Source organism: Electrophorus electricus, chromosome 22 (genome assembly GCF_013358815.1).
Source record: "Electrophorus electricus isolate fEleEle1 chromosome 22, fEleEle1.pri, whole genome shotgun sequence".
Taxonomy (NCBI): Eukaryota; Metazoa; Chordata; class Actinopteri; order Gymnotiformes; family Gymnotidae; genus Electrophorus; species Electrophorus electricus.
Window position 1 is genome coordinate 7,815,410 of NC_049556.1, and position 13,360 is coordinate 7,828,769.

General features: G+C 40.3%; 1 protein-coding gene across 1 annotated transcript; it reads right to left on the reverse strand.

Moving 5' to 3' along the window:
• Positions 1-854: 854 nt before the first annotated feature.
• LOC113582347 (protein-glutamine gamma-glutamyltransferase 2-like) lies at positions 855-10,761 on the reverse strand. Its single transcript, XM_035521740.1, has 14 exons — positions 10,749-10,761; positions 10,306-10,473; positions 9,915-10,090; positions 9,658-9,706; positions 9,426-9,544; positions 9,068-9,196; positions 8,448-8,625; positions 7,305-7,431; positions 6,276-6,379; positions 5,634-5,873; positions 3,507-3,755; positions 2,943-3,103; positions 1,624-1,760; positions 855-1,378 (listed from the first exon to the last, which is right to left on the reverse strand). Exons 1-14 carry the CDS (start codon positions 10,759-10,761, stop codon positions 1,222-1,224), a joined length of 2,007 nt encoding a protein of 668 aa, XP_035377633.1. The 3' UTR covers positions 855-1,221.
• Positions 10,762-13,360: the final 2,599 nt, after the last annotated feature.

Below are 13,360 nucleotides of genomic sequence, written 5' to 3' on the forward strand. Positions count from 1 at the left end.
CAAAATTTTGCAATGAAGTACAGTGGTGGAGGAGTGAAGATTTGCACTCATTTTACAGCTATCAGACTGTTGGCACTTTACAGTCAAGTTGATCATGAATTTAAAGTTCCTATTTTTATGGTTCAACAGTGTGCACCTGGGTCAAAACATACATTTTGGTTATTTATTTATTTATATTTTTTTCATTTCTTATAGTAGCAGAGTCTCTTTGTGTGTGTCTGCATGTGTGTGCATGTATTTCTTAATTAGTTTACACTTCTGTTGCAATGAAAGTTGGTGTTTAGTGCATTGCAATTTAATGGTTTTGTGAAAACTGGACATTATGTAATTGGTTGATATGACTTGTTTCTCATTTATTTTAATAGTGTCAAGAATCAGAAGACAATTTAGAAATGGATGTATTTTTACTGAATATTACAGAAAAACAACCAAACATTTCTCCTTTATATGACAAATTGTGCACAGTGTAAGCAGGAACAAAGTTATAGTGGAAAGTCTTGGAATTTTCATAGGACTTCAAATTCAGCCAGATCCAGTGTTAAGTGAAAACTTTTTAGTCTCATTTTCAGAGCAGCCTGTAATTATCATTTAAAACAGAGGCAAAGCAAAAGTAAACTGAAAGATTTAATCAGTAAAAAAAAAAAGGGAAGCACAGCTAGGTTTAACTAACACACCCTTTCAATAAACCCTATGACTCCCAGTCATTATCCAAGTGTTCATATGAATGAAAAAAATGAATAAAATTCATTTTATTGCAGATATACTGTATAATTAAAATGATTCTGGTATGATGTACCTTCATACTTTTTATTTATAGGAAAGTATATGGGAAAACATTTGTCCAATATGTAGTTTTAAAATTATTTCCAGAATACCTTGTATTTGAAAAACAGTAGTCTAAATGTATTTTACTTTTAGCATAAAAGAGTATACATGGATAAATGCAGTAATTGTCATTTAAAAACCTTATTTTCCCCAAACAACCTATTTGAAAGTCACCATAAAACCTAGATTTGGCTTGGGCTATATTACTTAGATCTTATATCCTATTATAAGTGAAAAAGAGCTGAATACATTTAAGAACTGATATAAAACAAGTCATCTGAAGGGTCATGTATGTGTGAGAATTACAAAGCTTAATCACATTGCTCCCAGTTGAGGGCTTTTTACAATGAGGATTTAGTTAAGGTGTTAGAGTTGCCTTGTAAATGATGTCTTTTGTTACCCTTCAGCCTTGCTGACATTAAGATTTGTGTATGCTTTGACATGGCCCAGCTTTTTGCTGTACAAATCCACCATCAGCTTGTGTTGACCACTTCGGGTGGGTCTGAAGTAGATCTTCGCCCTGGCCTCTTTTCCAGGCTCCACATTTGGAATCCTGCATTTGGAAAACATACATTATATTAGACAGTCCTCAGGTCATAGAATGATTGTGCTCATTCAAGTCTAGTTACAACAAAAGGCTAACATGCACAACTTGGTATTTATGTGGATAAATAAAAATATCCTTTTTATAGTGAAATGGTACTGGGTCCAGACAACACCGCTGAGGGCCGAGCTTGTAGAGACGGGACAATAATAAAAAAAACTCTGTGGAAAAGCATGAGAATTGCAGATACAAACGTGCGAGAGAGCGTTTCTCCATGAGTGAGATTTGGTCCCTCAATGGTAAAGCGGCATTTTCCCAGCACCTCAGGCACTGGGTTCCTCATTGACAACTTTGCACAGCTCTGCTGTCCTACTCTGGGCTGCCTGAGAATCTACCCACAAACACAAACACAAATTGGACAGTCGATCTAATGAGAGCAGTAATCATTTCAGTGTTTTGCCTAAACATCTACTAACCGCCAGGAAGCAGAAGCCTGCTCTCAGTAATTACACATTAGATCATTCTTTTAAACATAAGGAGTTTTGAAATTATAAAATGATAATGAAATGATTTTATCAAATGATAAAAACACATTTCCAACTGAACATATTTTAAACACAGATGGCCCAAGTGATGGCTCTACTGGCCTGCGTTCGGTCCCCCAGGGTGTCTAAGGTAGCCTGTCAATTAGCCACACCTGTTCTAATGCTAATTTAAGACGAGTTCACAGGATCACTGGTGCTCAGTCTTTTTTTCAGTGTTTTGGCAAAAGACTAGGCTGGTATTTCAGGTCGAGACTCCAAGAGCTGCCTTTTGGGTCTCTTTCTCTCTCTCACGCCTTGAGATTCTCCTAAAAGCCTTGAGTCTCACCTTCTCTTCATTCGAGTTCCCCTCAACCTCTCATGAGAGTTTTCCCAGCTCTTAGAATTACTCTGGCTATCCTTTTTTTCTTTCTTTAGCCTGCCCACACCACGTTGGGACAGCCTATTTTTAGTCCGCTTTAGTTTTCTTTTTACTCCGCCATTTTGAGCGTGTCAGTCCACTTTCCCCTCACAGCCTCATCTCTTTCTGTTGGGCTCTCCATATTGTGCTTGGGATGTGCCAGCTAAGCAACTTCAAATGCAGTGGTTTAAACCCTGCCTTGGATGGTTTGGATCTTTCTTTGGAGGAGTTCCCCCTACAATTATCCAGGTCCAACTACTGCTAGCTCCTGGTTGGGTCTGGTGGGTTTTTAGTTTCCTTTTGTTTGGTTACTTTGAGCCCCCTAGCTTCTCTGCTCTTTGGTTCTCATTAGCTTGTGGCTTAGCCACTTTAACCCTGGTCTATCAAAGATGGAGACTTGGATTTGACTCCATCTTGGGGTGACCACCTACATTACAATTTATTACCATATATTGTGAATTTAATCAAATATTATAAACAACCATTATGCTGAATAAAAGCTAGTTCAGGTAAGGAGCTCATGTTAACTGTTGCTAGTCAGCTTTAATCCTCTGTTTACTTTTGTATAAATGAAATAATAACCCTTTAAAGACACTTGGATTTTGCAGTGCACAGTTCAATGTTGTGGCACCTGAATGGTGATCTCGGGGTCCTCCAGGATGACAACACGCTTCTCCATCATTCTGCCACATCTTCCAATGTCCGTGAGCTGTGCAGTAACAAGCAGCTGACAGCCAGTGCAGAGCAATGCGGAGTAACTGTTGTATGTGTGCTCCATCGGGACCCTCAGCACTGCCAAAAGGGGAGACATAGCTTGTGAACAATGGCATTGCATGGTGTTAGTGCACCCAGGCACATTACCAATAGAAATAGACTTTGCACAGAAAAGGAACACATGACCACAATGTGCAGCATGATGCAAAACAACTGCTAAATGTGTTGTTCATCAGTTCTGTTCTGCAACACCAGCAGCCATCAAACAAATCCCCACTAACTACAATACTATGAGTATAGACTCCATCTACTATGTTGTTTCTTGAAGGTCATTGGTAATAAGACTATATGTCAGTACAGTCTGACTGAGGCTATAAATCTCTAAAGGCAGTAACTAAAGGTCAATGCATTACAGACACATCGAATACTGGATTCCTCATGCTAGGTCTTTTCAGCAACTTCCTGAAACACTCCTACTAACCTTTGCCAGGTTTGAGGGAGTGTTGTTCCATGTGACTTCGAAAACCCTTGGCGATTGGTTGACCATTGTGAAGCATGCCTCCAGAGCTGAGCAGAAGGCATATCATCTTCACAGTGCTGCTTTTATTAGCTACGAGGACGTGCAGGTTAAAGTCAGAGCCCTTCTTAATCCTTTGAGGGCATTCAATGCTCAGGTTGAAATCCTGACAGACCTGAGCATTCCTGTAGGACACACGCTCCAGTTCTGAGCCTGTGGGTGTGAAAACATGAGCAATGAATGAAAGAACGAGAATGAGTTTTCTGGGTTCTTTCCCTCCTCAGTACATGTTTGTAAATAATAATTTTCTTTGTGAACTTGGTAAAATAAAGATCATTTGTCAGGCAAATTTCTATAAATGGTCCCGAAGAAACCTCAACCCTCCGACCTCAATGACTACCGCCCTGTTGCCCTCACATCAATCGTGATGAAGTGCTTTGAGAAGCTTGTCAGAGATTTCATCACATCTTCACTGCCAGCCTTCATGGACCCACTGCAGTTTGCATACCGCCACAACCACTCCAGTGATGATGCAATTGCACATCTACTCCACACCACACTGACCCACCTGGAGGGGAAATTACATTAAAATGCTATTTGTCGACTACAGTTCAGCATTTAACACCATCATCCCCTCCCTACTCACTACTAAGTTGGAGTATCTAGGACTGCATACATCCCTGTGCGACTGGATCTCCAATTTCCTAACACGGGTACGGGTGGGCAACTGTGCCTCATCCACCCTCACCCTCAGCACTGGAGCTCCTCAGGGTTGTGTCCTAAGCCCCCTGCTCTACTCACTGTACACCTATGACTGCACAGCCACTTCCAGCTCCACCATCATTGTCAAGTTTGCTGACGACACCGTTGTCATGGGTCTGATCTCGGACAACGATGAGAGGGCCTACCTGGAGGAGATTAAACACCTGGAAAACTGGTGCCAGGAAAATAATCTCCTCCTAAACGTCAGTAAGACAAAGGAGCTGATCGTGGATTGCAGCAAGAAGCAGGAGCAGCACTACCAACCTGTGAGGATCAGTGGAACCACGGTGGAGAGAGTAGATAGTTTCAGGTACCTAGGTGTTCACAACTCGCAGGACCTATCCTGGTCCCTCCACACTAACTCCCTGGCAAAGAAGGCTCGTCAGCATCTTTACCACCTCAGACGCCTAAGGGACTTCAGACTGCCCTCCAAGGTACTGCGGAATTTCTACACCTGCACTATCGAGAGCATCCTCATGGGGAACATCACAGTCTGGTTTGGGAATAGCACCAAGCAGAACAGACAAGTACTCCAAAGGGTAGTACGTTCAGCAGAGCGCATCACTCACACGGAGCTTCCTGACCTGCAGACCATCTACTACAAGCGGTGCCAGACCAAGGCCAGGAAGATTGTGAAGGACCCCACCCATCCCAACAATAGGCTCTTCTCTCTGTTGAGGTCAGGGAGGCGCTTTCGCTCCCTGAAGACCAAGACAGAGAGACTGAGGAGCTTCTTCCCACAGGCCATTCGGGCCCTGAATCGGGGAAACTGATAAACTGTGGGGACCACCACCACCATGTAACATAACTGTATATATATAGATATTCTATTCCACCATGTAACATAAAAACTGTAAAAACTGTAAATATGTCATTTTACAAATAGATCTGTACATTCTGTACATTATGTACATATACATACACAACTATATACATTGTACATTGTGCATATAAACATAATATACATATATTGTACATACATTGTTAATATATTTTTGTACATATATAGAATATATATTTCTCTATGCACCCCTGTTTTCTTTTTTCTCAGTTTGGACAGAGCACTCTCAACCATTTCACTGCGAGTTGTACTGTGTATGACTCTGTTTGTGACAAATAAACCAAACTTGAAACTTGAAACTTGATATAAGGAAAACTAACCCCTTTCAGAAGGGAGTTTAAGATTTAGATTTATTTTCACGGAATGGATTTTGCTTGAACATATCATTCAAAAGGTACAGCTTGCATTCAGCTATGATTATGTGTTTATGAAACCCGAAAGCTGCTGTTTCATAACTAGCTGGGGAATACACGCATGTAGCACCTCACCTTCCCTGTGTTTATAGAGGTGTGTGATGTCCTCTCTGTCATCAAGGCCAATCCTCTTCGTGCTAATCTTTTGTCCTATTTGGACTTTATTCACAATGTCCACTACTCTTCCATCTGTCAATCGACACTTCACAATGTGGTCTGCATTGACCTCGGCATACACAAATGCAGCGTCGTACTTGCAGGTGAGGTCGCCACCCTTTATGGCCTTCACAGGGACAGGACCGCAACACATCACACCTGTAGCACATGACCAGTGAAAGCATAAGTTCATGGCAATGATCTCCTCTTAGATGCTCAATATTGTAATCCTACATTTTGATCCATTGTTTACAAGCACAAGCAAGTTGTTTTGGTAAGGCTATTATCTATTACTTCCTTAATCTCTTGATTCCTTATGCTAGTGCAATTTGGCATTTCTTCTATGAATGGATTACACCTTTTAATGTTCAGGATTTCTACTTAGTCACTCTTCAAAAGCTGCTGTTTATTTTTTGGAAAGAAATCACCAAAGGAAAGAGAAGCATCCAAAGTGCTATAAATTGCTTTTTTATACTGCAATATGCCATAAAATACAGAGTATGTGGGATATGTTTGTGTGCTTTCGGACCTTCAGCAATTCATTTCATTTTGCAGCAATACCTTCACTTTGCTCTTGAGGGGTTGGGTCACTGGCTTGCCAACCGTCATAGCCTGGTTTGAGATCAGGACGCTTCATCCAGCTTTCCAGCCAGCAATGATAATTCCTGATAGGAAATTACATTATCATTGAAAAAGGATAAGTAGTGTGCTTTTTTTGTATTTTCTGTGTTTTTTGAATGGTGATACTGTTTAGGTTTCTGTTTATGCCCCAGGAGGTATGTGTCTTTACGTGTAATCTGGTGCTGGTGCTGCCCCCTGTGGTTCATTCTGTTTTGTCTTGGTGCATTCACTCTGTCTCACACAGGTTGAAACCCTGTGAGTGGGTATGTGCTCACAGCAAGCAACTTGTCATGTGCTGCCGTTGGTCGTCAAGGACATGCCTTCAAAAGCGACAGCGATGCAGAGCAACATGCCCACTATGTTTGACGCCACGCGGCCCGCGGTGGGGGTTGAGACTTGTTTGAAATGCTCAGATGAGGAAAATGGGGAACACATTGTTTTCTTCTGAAATAGGGAAACTATTATTATGAGGACCTTGCGTGTTTTAAAGGTTTGGTGATAGTTCACCCTGAAAGCTAACTATGTAATTTGCCAAACTCTTCTAATACAACTCTCATTTACCTTCCACATCTCAAATCATCGTGCTGCATGTTTCTATTTTAATGTTGCTATCTCTGAAGGCCTAGACTAAAGACTTTGGTCTGGACCCCAAAAGAGGTTGCAACACAATATAATAGCATAATATTCTGTGAGATAAATCTTACAGAATTTAAGAGGCTCTTGGGTCATTTAATTATAAAGTCATTTAGAAAAATCCTGTGGCCTCAGAATTTAGTTTCCATGACCTTTGACCACACAGAAAGATCTCTGTTAACTAGTGTTGATACTCCTAATTCTTACTCTCTTATGCCAAAATACCACATGGTCAGAACTGGGGGACTGCCTGAATTAGGAGTCTCCATATATTGTTTAATTTCCAAATTAGCAAATAGTTAATTATAGTGAAAAGATGAACGTGAAGTGACTCACCACACAGACTCCTTCACCCTCTGTCCATTCTCATTCACATATGACTCAATCTTCAGGTCACCATTGCTGTCGTGGGCCGATTCAAAGTTGGTGATCACTCGACAAGGAATGCCCAGTGCTCGAGCCACTAGCAAGCAGAAACCATTTCACTGAGATTAGATTTCCTACAAATTAACTATTATTTTAATGTTACATTTCTTTTTCGTCATATTTTTGGTTTGATTTACTTCATGTCAAATCTAACTTTGTAATGCATAGCAAATTATCGGAATGAATTTTGTCTCTCTAGTTGGATTAAATGCAAGAAGAATAACGCTTCCACCTGTAGCTAAAAAGGCTTATTTCTGTGTACTTGAAAATAGTAGAACATGACAGAAAAGATGTAGTGGTGCTCCAAACCCAAATCTGTGATGACACTGATACTCTGCTGGGTGAGCTACCATGCTTTAATGATGGTGGGACCGTGTGCAAAACAGTTAGATCTTAAATCAGATAAAACAAGAGAAGTAAAAAAACACGGTTGGGGAGTTGAATACCAGCTGCTTTGTTGAGAGGCAAATGAACTCCCGCTAGACTATGGCAGCCATAAAACGACCTGCGTGTATATCGCATTTCAAAGGAATGGAGGACAAAAAAGCAGGGGTGGGGGGGTGGGGGGCGTGGGGGGGACTAAACACCAAGCCGAGCGGAAGGGTCACCTTGTGGTAGACTATTTGTCCCTCGCAGCTAGGCAGTGCACCGCTGCATGCATAATGTGATTGGCTATCGGACTGATGATGTACCCTTTATAATACCTACAGTTTGTACTTTTTGTCTTGATCTGTTTCATTACTTTGTAGGTAGAGCTGTTGTACTTTCCGTAACAAGTGCATAGCTCTTGAATCTGTACTGTCTTCAGGGCTAGCAAATATTCTTAATCTTATTATCTGGAGTTGTATTTGGAGCTCATTACATAAATAAACTGCTTTAATCCTAATTTAGCACTCTCTCTCTCTCTCTCTCTCTCTCTCTCTCTCTCTCTCTCTCTCTCTCTATATATATATATATATATATATATATATATATATATATATATATATATATATATATATATATATACACATACACACGCACACACACCTGGAGAAACCTATTGGGTGTTACCTGTGCAACCCACGCCAGCAAAAACCCAGCACTGGCCATAGCGCACCGATGCACAGTTGCAGTCACTCCACTGGCGTAGGATTTCCACACTCCCTGTCCATGAAGTAGGCGCCACCCCTCCAGAGTAGCATTCTCCCCATTTGCCAGCCAAGACTCCACTGTCATCATTTGAATTTATCTGACACATAAGCACAATTTTACATTAAAACCTTAATCAATAGTGCAGAACCAAGTGTGCAGAACCAAGTCCATCTCAGGAGCTGAGAAAATAAAACAAAACAAAAATAATGCTCTAGAGCCAGTGTTCTTGTATTGCTAAATAAAATATTTCAATCTTGCCTTATATCTTACATTTACCTCTTATAATGTATGTGATCTTTTTGTTCTTTTTTTTTTTAAAAGTTCCTTATATACCACATACACCAGGGATACTCCCACACAGTTTCAGAACTTAACACTGCTGCACAGTTTAGTAGTATATCTGCTCTAGCATACCTCAACACCACATGTCAGTGTGATTACTTAAGTGAGAAGGCCATGAATCAAGTAGGTTGGAGACATTAAATTGTGCAATGCAATGACCCCATCCAAAAGTCCATCTGTTTTTATAATGCACTCACCATGGCACTAAGAACCCTGGTCACGTACATGGGGTCACCCCTCTGAGACACATCTTTGTCTGGGTCTTTCTTGTATTGGAGGCTCTTGTTCAGAATCTTCAGGCAGACATTTAGGATTCCTGACTCAAACTGCAAGACACACACAGGAGAAATTTCCTAATGCATGCCAAGGTCCCTGTATTTTAACCATGCCAGTACATGTTCCAATCCTGCAGCATACAACCATTTCAGTGGTGATGAAACAACACTATATACCAATATAGTAACAACCCAATATAGTAACTTTGCTGTGACTAAAGTGGGTTCAATACACTGTCTACAAAAGCCATAAAATGCTCGTGTGTGTGTGTGAACATGCCTGGCCAAAATTCCATGGGCATGACTGGATATAGTTAGCAGCGCCACGGAAGATAATACCATCTTGGGACATAACATACTCCTCTTGCTCTTCTTCTTTCTCTATGTACACGGTATCATCTGTCACACACAATTACAAAGCAATAAAGATTTTAGCAGTAAAAATTAGAACATCAGCTAAAATAGGATTTTTCTTTTAACAGGCTCTGTGTGTTGTTGCATTTAACACGTACCTGCACACCAGGGATTGAAAAGCACTATAATTTTACCCAAAGGCATCTGCTGTTGCTGTGGAGAATCAAAACTCTGATTCTTTAAATGTCTTTTAAAACATGCACATGTTTACACTTTACACTTTAAAAAGTGTAGACATGACAAGATTACGCATGAATAAAATTACTTTATGTATTATATACAGTAATAAACTGTATTTTAGTTGTTAGTCTACACTGAAAAATTTTTAGTCACAAGTTAAATATCTTGCACATACTGAGGGCTCAGACAGGATTAGACGGTATTTGCCAATAGGAGCTTTGGGAGAAGCACAGACAGTCAGTGAAATATCTTTTCCATGCTGAGACAGTGCTGCACTCCATCCAGAGCTCTGTGGCTCTCCATTCACATCCATGGAGACCCTGGTCCCAGAGGACACTGAAGGATGCAGTCCTGTGTAGACAGACACATTAAATTTACCCTTGTAGGATACAAACAATTTTAAAGCAAGCAGGCACTTTTGATCTGCAATTCCTTTAAAAACAGAAAAAAAAGCTTTATCTATAATCGACTATTGAGCATTTTGTTGATCATTTCAGCCCTGCCTGTTTCGGTAATAACATATTAATAACATTTGATAACACATTTAATACTCTTAATCTGAACACCTGTTTCAGCTATCAGCGTAGCCACACTGAGTTTGGACATGTCAGACTTCATGCTAAGATTGATTGTGAAAGGTTGCCCGCGTCTCACAATCAGCCGATCCTTACAGAACACATCAGTGTGGTGGTCAGCGTTATTCTTCTCCAACTGGAGATCAATATCAAATAAACCTGTGTATGAGAAGAGACATACGCTAAGAACACATACATCTGAGGAGTGAATTATTTCAAACAAATTAACAAACAAAATTAAAAATTAATTCAGCACTGTAATAAGTCATTGTGGCATCCTGCATAAAATAATGCGAAGAACCATTTATTTTTCAGTCATTATCTACTATCTTTATACATGTACTATGACTTCTTTTGGCAAAAAAAGTATTTTTAAACTGTAGCAAATACATAAAAAAATACTTTGTTTACAAAATGAATAAGCAAAAAATTACCTTGTTTGCTCATAATTCGAGGGATGCTAACTTTCTTTGAACTGTGTGTTGTAACCACAACATAAGCGTCTATGCAGACCCTTTTATCCAATTCACATGTATATTAAATTCCCCTGTAGTCCTGTCGCAACTCTTGTAAGTAGGAAATTAGTCATCTGTTTTTTTTTTGCAACAAAACCGCTGCGCTATTAACGCTGACATGGTTCCTGTAATGTTGGCCCGAGTACCGCAGGTCACGGAGCAGGACGCACAGACCCCCTAGATTTGGTGATACATTTAATAACATAAAACATATATAACACTCAAAGCACTCACACATAACAACAGACAGTGTAGACAATAACAATGACACTTAAATGCTGGATCAGGCTAACAGTGGATATATAAACAACAATACCAACACTAATGATGACACTAACGCTAACAACGACCAACGACGAGGCACACACAGGCGGGGGTTTAAACAGACAGACAAACACTTAACATCAACCCCTGCGGGCAGGCCGTACCACGTAACTCGGGGGGTTGTGGGGCGTTCCGTGACAGTTACTTTGATACTTTCGAACAGTTTGGTATTAAAGAAAACAACAGCATCAGTTTAAGTCTTTTGAACTGTTTATTATAAAAGTTATTAATTGCTACTGAAATGTTACTGGAATCATGCTTCCCTTTAACAGATCGTCTGCATGCTAATGTGGACAAGGCCCACAGCGCTACAGTCCTGCCATCACTGTGGAAATCTGATCACAACCTCATCAACCTCATTAACCTCATTCCCCAGTATAAGCTTATGGTGCAGTGGACACCAGTGATCCCCAAGATGTTGATCCTTGACACCATCCCCAGTGCATACCTCCTCTGTTTCTCCCATCATTTTCACCTATGGACAGCCATCACCTCTAGCCACACTGAACAAACAACCCCCCTCCACCCGCTTCCGGCACAGATTACCTGCCACATTCATGGAATATATTCACGGCTGACCAGATGTAGAAGGAGCTAAGAAAACTCAGAAGAAACCAGGCTGCATCAAGCCTGGAGTGGCTAAGCTCTGTGTAGAACAACTGAGTGGAGTACCAGAGTGCATATTCAAGCAGAGCTTGGAAACATCCCACTTATGTGGAAACCATCATGTGTGGTCATATTGCCCTTCCAAAGGCAACCCAAAATCGCATATGGCTTTAGATCAACGGCTCTGACATGACATATAATAAAGATCCTTCAAAGATTGACTCATCTTCAACCAGAACATCCATGCGTTTGCCTACCAGGACAGCACTGGCATGGATGTCATCTATCTCCTGGACAGACTGCATATTTCCCTGCACAGTGTGGCCAGCCCTGTGAGGGTTCTGTTTTTTTAACTTCACCAGTGCATTGGACACCATACGGCCTGTGATGTAGTGTGAGAAGTTTCAGGTGATGTGAATGGATGAGCTTACTATTTCATGAATAATGGATGACCCGACTGGTAGACAGGCAGTCTGTGAGGCAGCAGGGCTGTGTTGGACATGGCTATGCTTGAGACAGGTCCATCTCATTGAACTGAGCTGGTTCACTGTCTGTTCAACCTGTACACCTTGGACTTCACATGCGCTTCTGGTTCATGACATCTGCAGTAGTCCTCAGATGCTTCGGCCATTGTGGGGTATATCAGAAAGGAAGGAGAAGGTTCTTGTTGAGTGGTATAAAGGGAACAATCTGTAACTCAGCATCAATACAACGAAGGAGTTGGTGTTAGACGTCAGGGGGACCAGACACCCTCTGCCACCAGTCACCATTGATGGGGTGTATATTGAGGTTACCCAATTATAGTATGGATTATACACATAAAAGCTTTGAAGACCGCGAACCTCCACCTTTTGAACTTTAAAAAACAGGAGTATTGCTGGATTTGTTTAGACCTTTGGTTAGTCTATGCTACAGACGTTGGTATAACCTTTGATAAATGTCTATGATTTGAGCCCCATATAAGTGATATCACTAAGGAACATATACAAAAAAAGACATACGCAAATTCTGATGCTGAGCAACTAGCACATGCCCTAGATTTCTGCAGTATGCTGCTTGCTGCTGTCTCTTTAAGTAAGGCTAATCTTACTTATTTAATTTTTACTGGCTTGTCTCTTAGGTTCATTGTTATTCTCATTATTATTATAATTATTTCTTTCATACTATTAACTAGATTGGCATTTTATTTTTAAAGCTTGTTCAGTACTTGCTCATTTTTTCAAAACATACTATTTAAAAAAAATATATATAAACAAAATATAAACAAAAAGTATAAACAAGAGATGTTACAAAATGGAACCTCATTCCAGTTATTCTAAAAACAAACCTAATAATATGAACACATTTTGTTGTGTTTAATGTTTTGCCCTGTTCCTAATATTGATATAAACAGAATTATTGACTATGACTTTTGTCCAGAATGTTTTGGGCTCTTGGAGACCTTTGAGTGTTACAATATATAAAAACTCAGAGTTTATGAATCTTTTAAAAATGAATTAACATAATGACAAAACACCATAAATATAAAGTGGGTTTTTGTGTATTATGCTGAGTAGGCAAAGCAGGATCCGGGGACGTGTTGTGGAACATATATGTTTATT

What these genes read in the sequence shown, in the direction of transcription:
- LOC113582347 (XM_035521740.1), bottom strand. An exon ending in CCTCTATAAACACAGGGAAG is followed by an intron (nt 3,756 to 5,633) that starts GTGAGGTGCTAC and finishes TCACACCCACAG; the next exon opens with GCTCAGAACTGGAGCGTGTG. An exon ending in CTCCCTCAAACCTGGCAAAG is followed by an intron (nt 3,104 to 3,506) that starts GTTAGTAGGAGT and finishes CCCTTTTGGCAG; the next exon opens with TGCTGAGGGTCCCGATGGAG.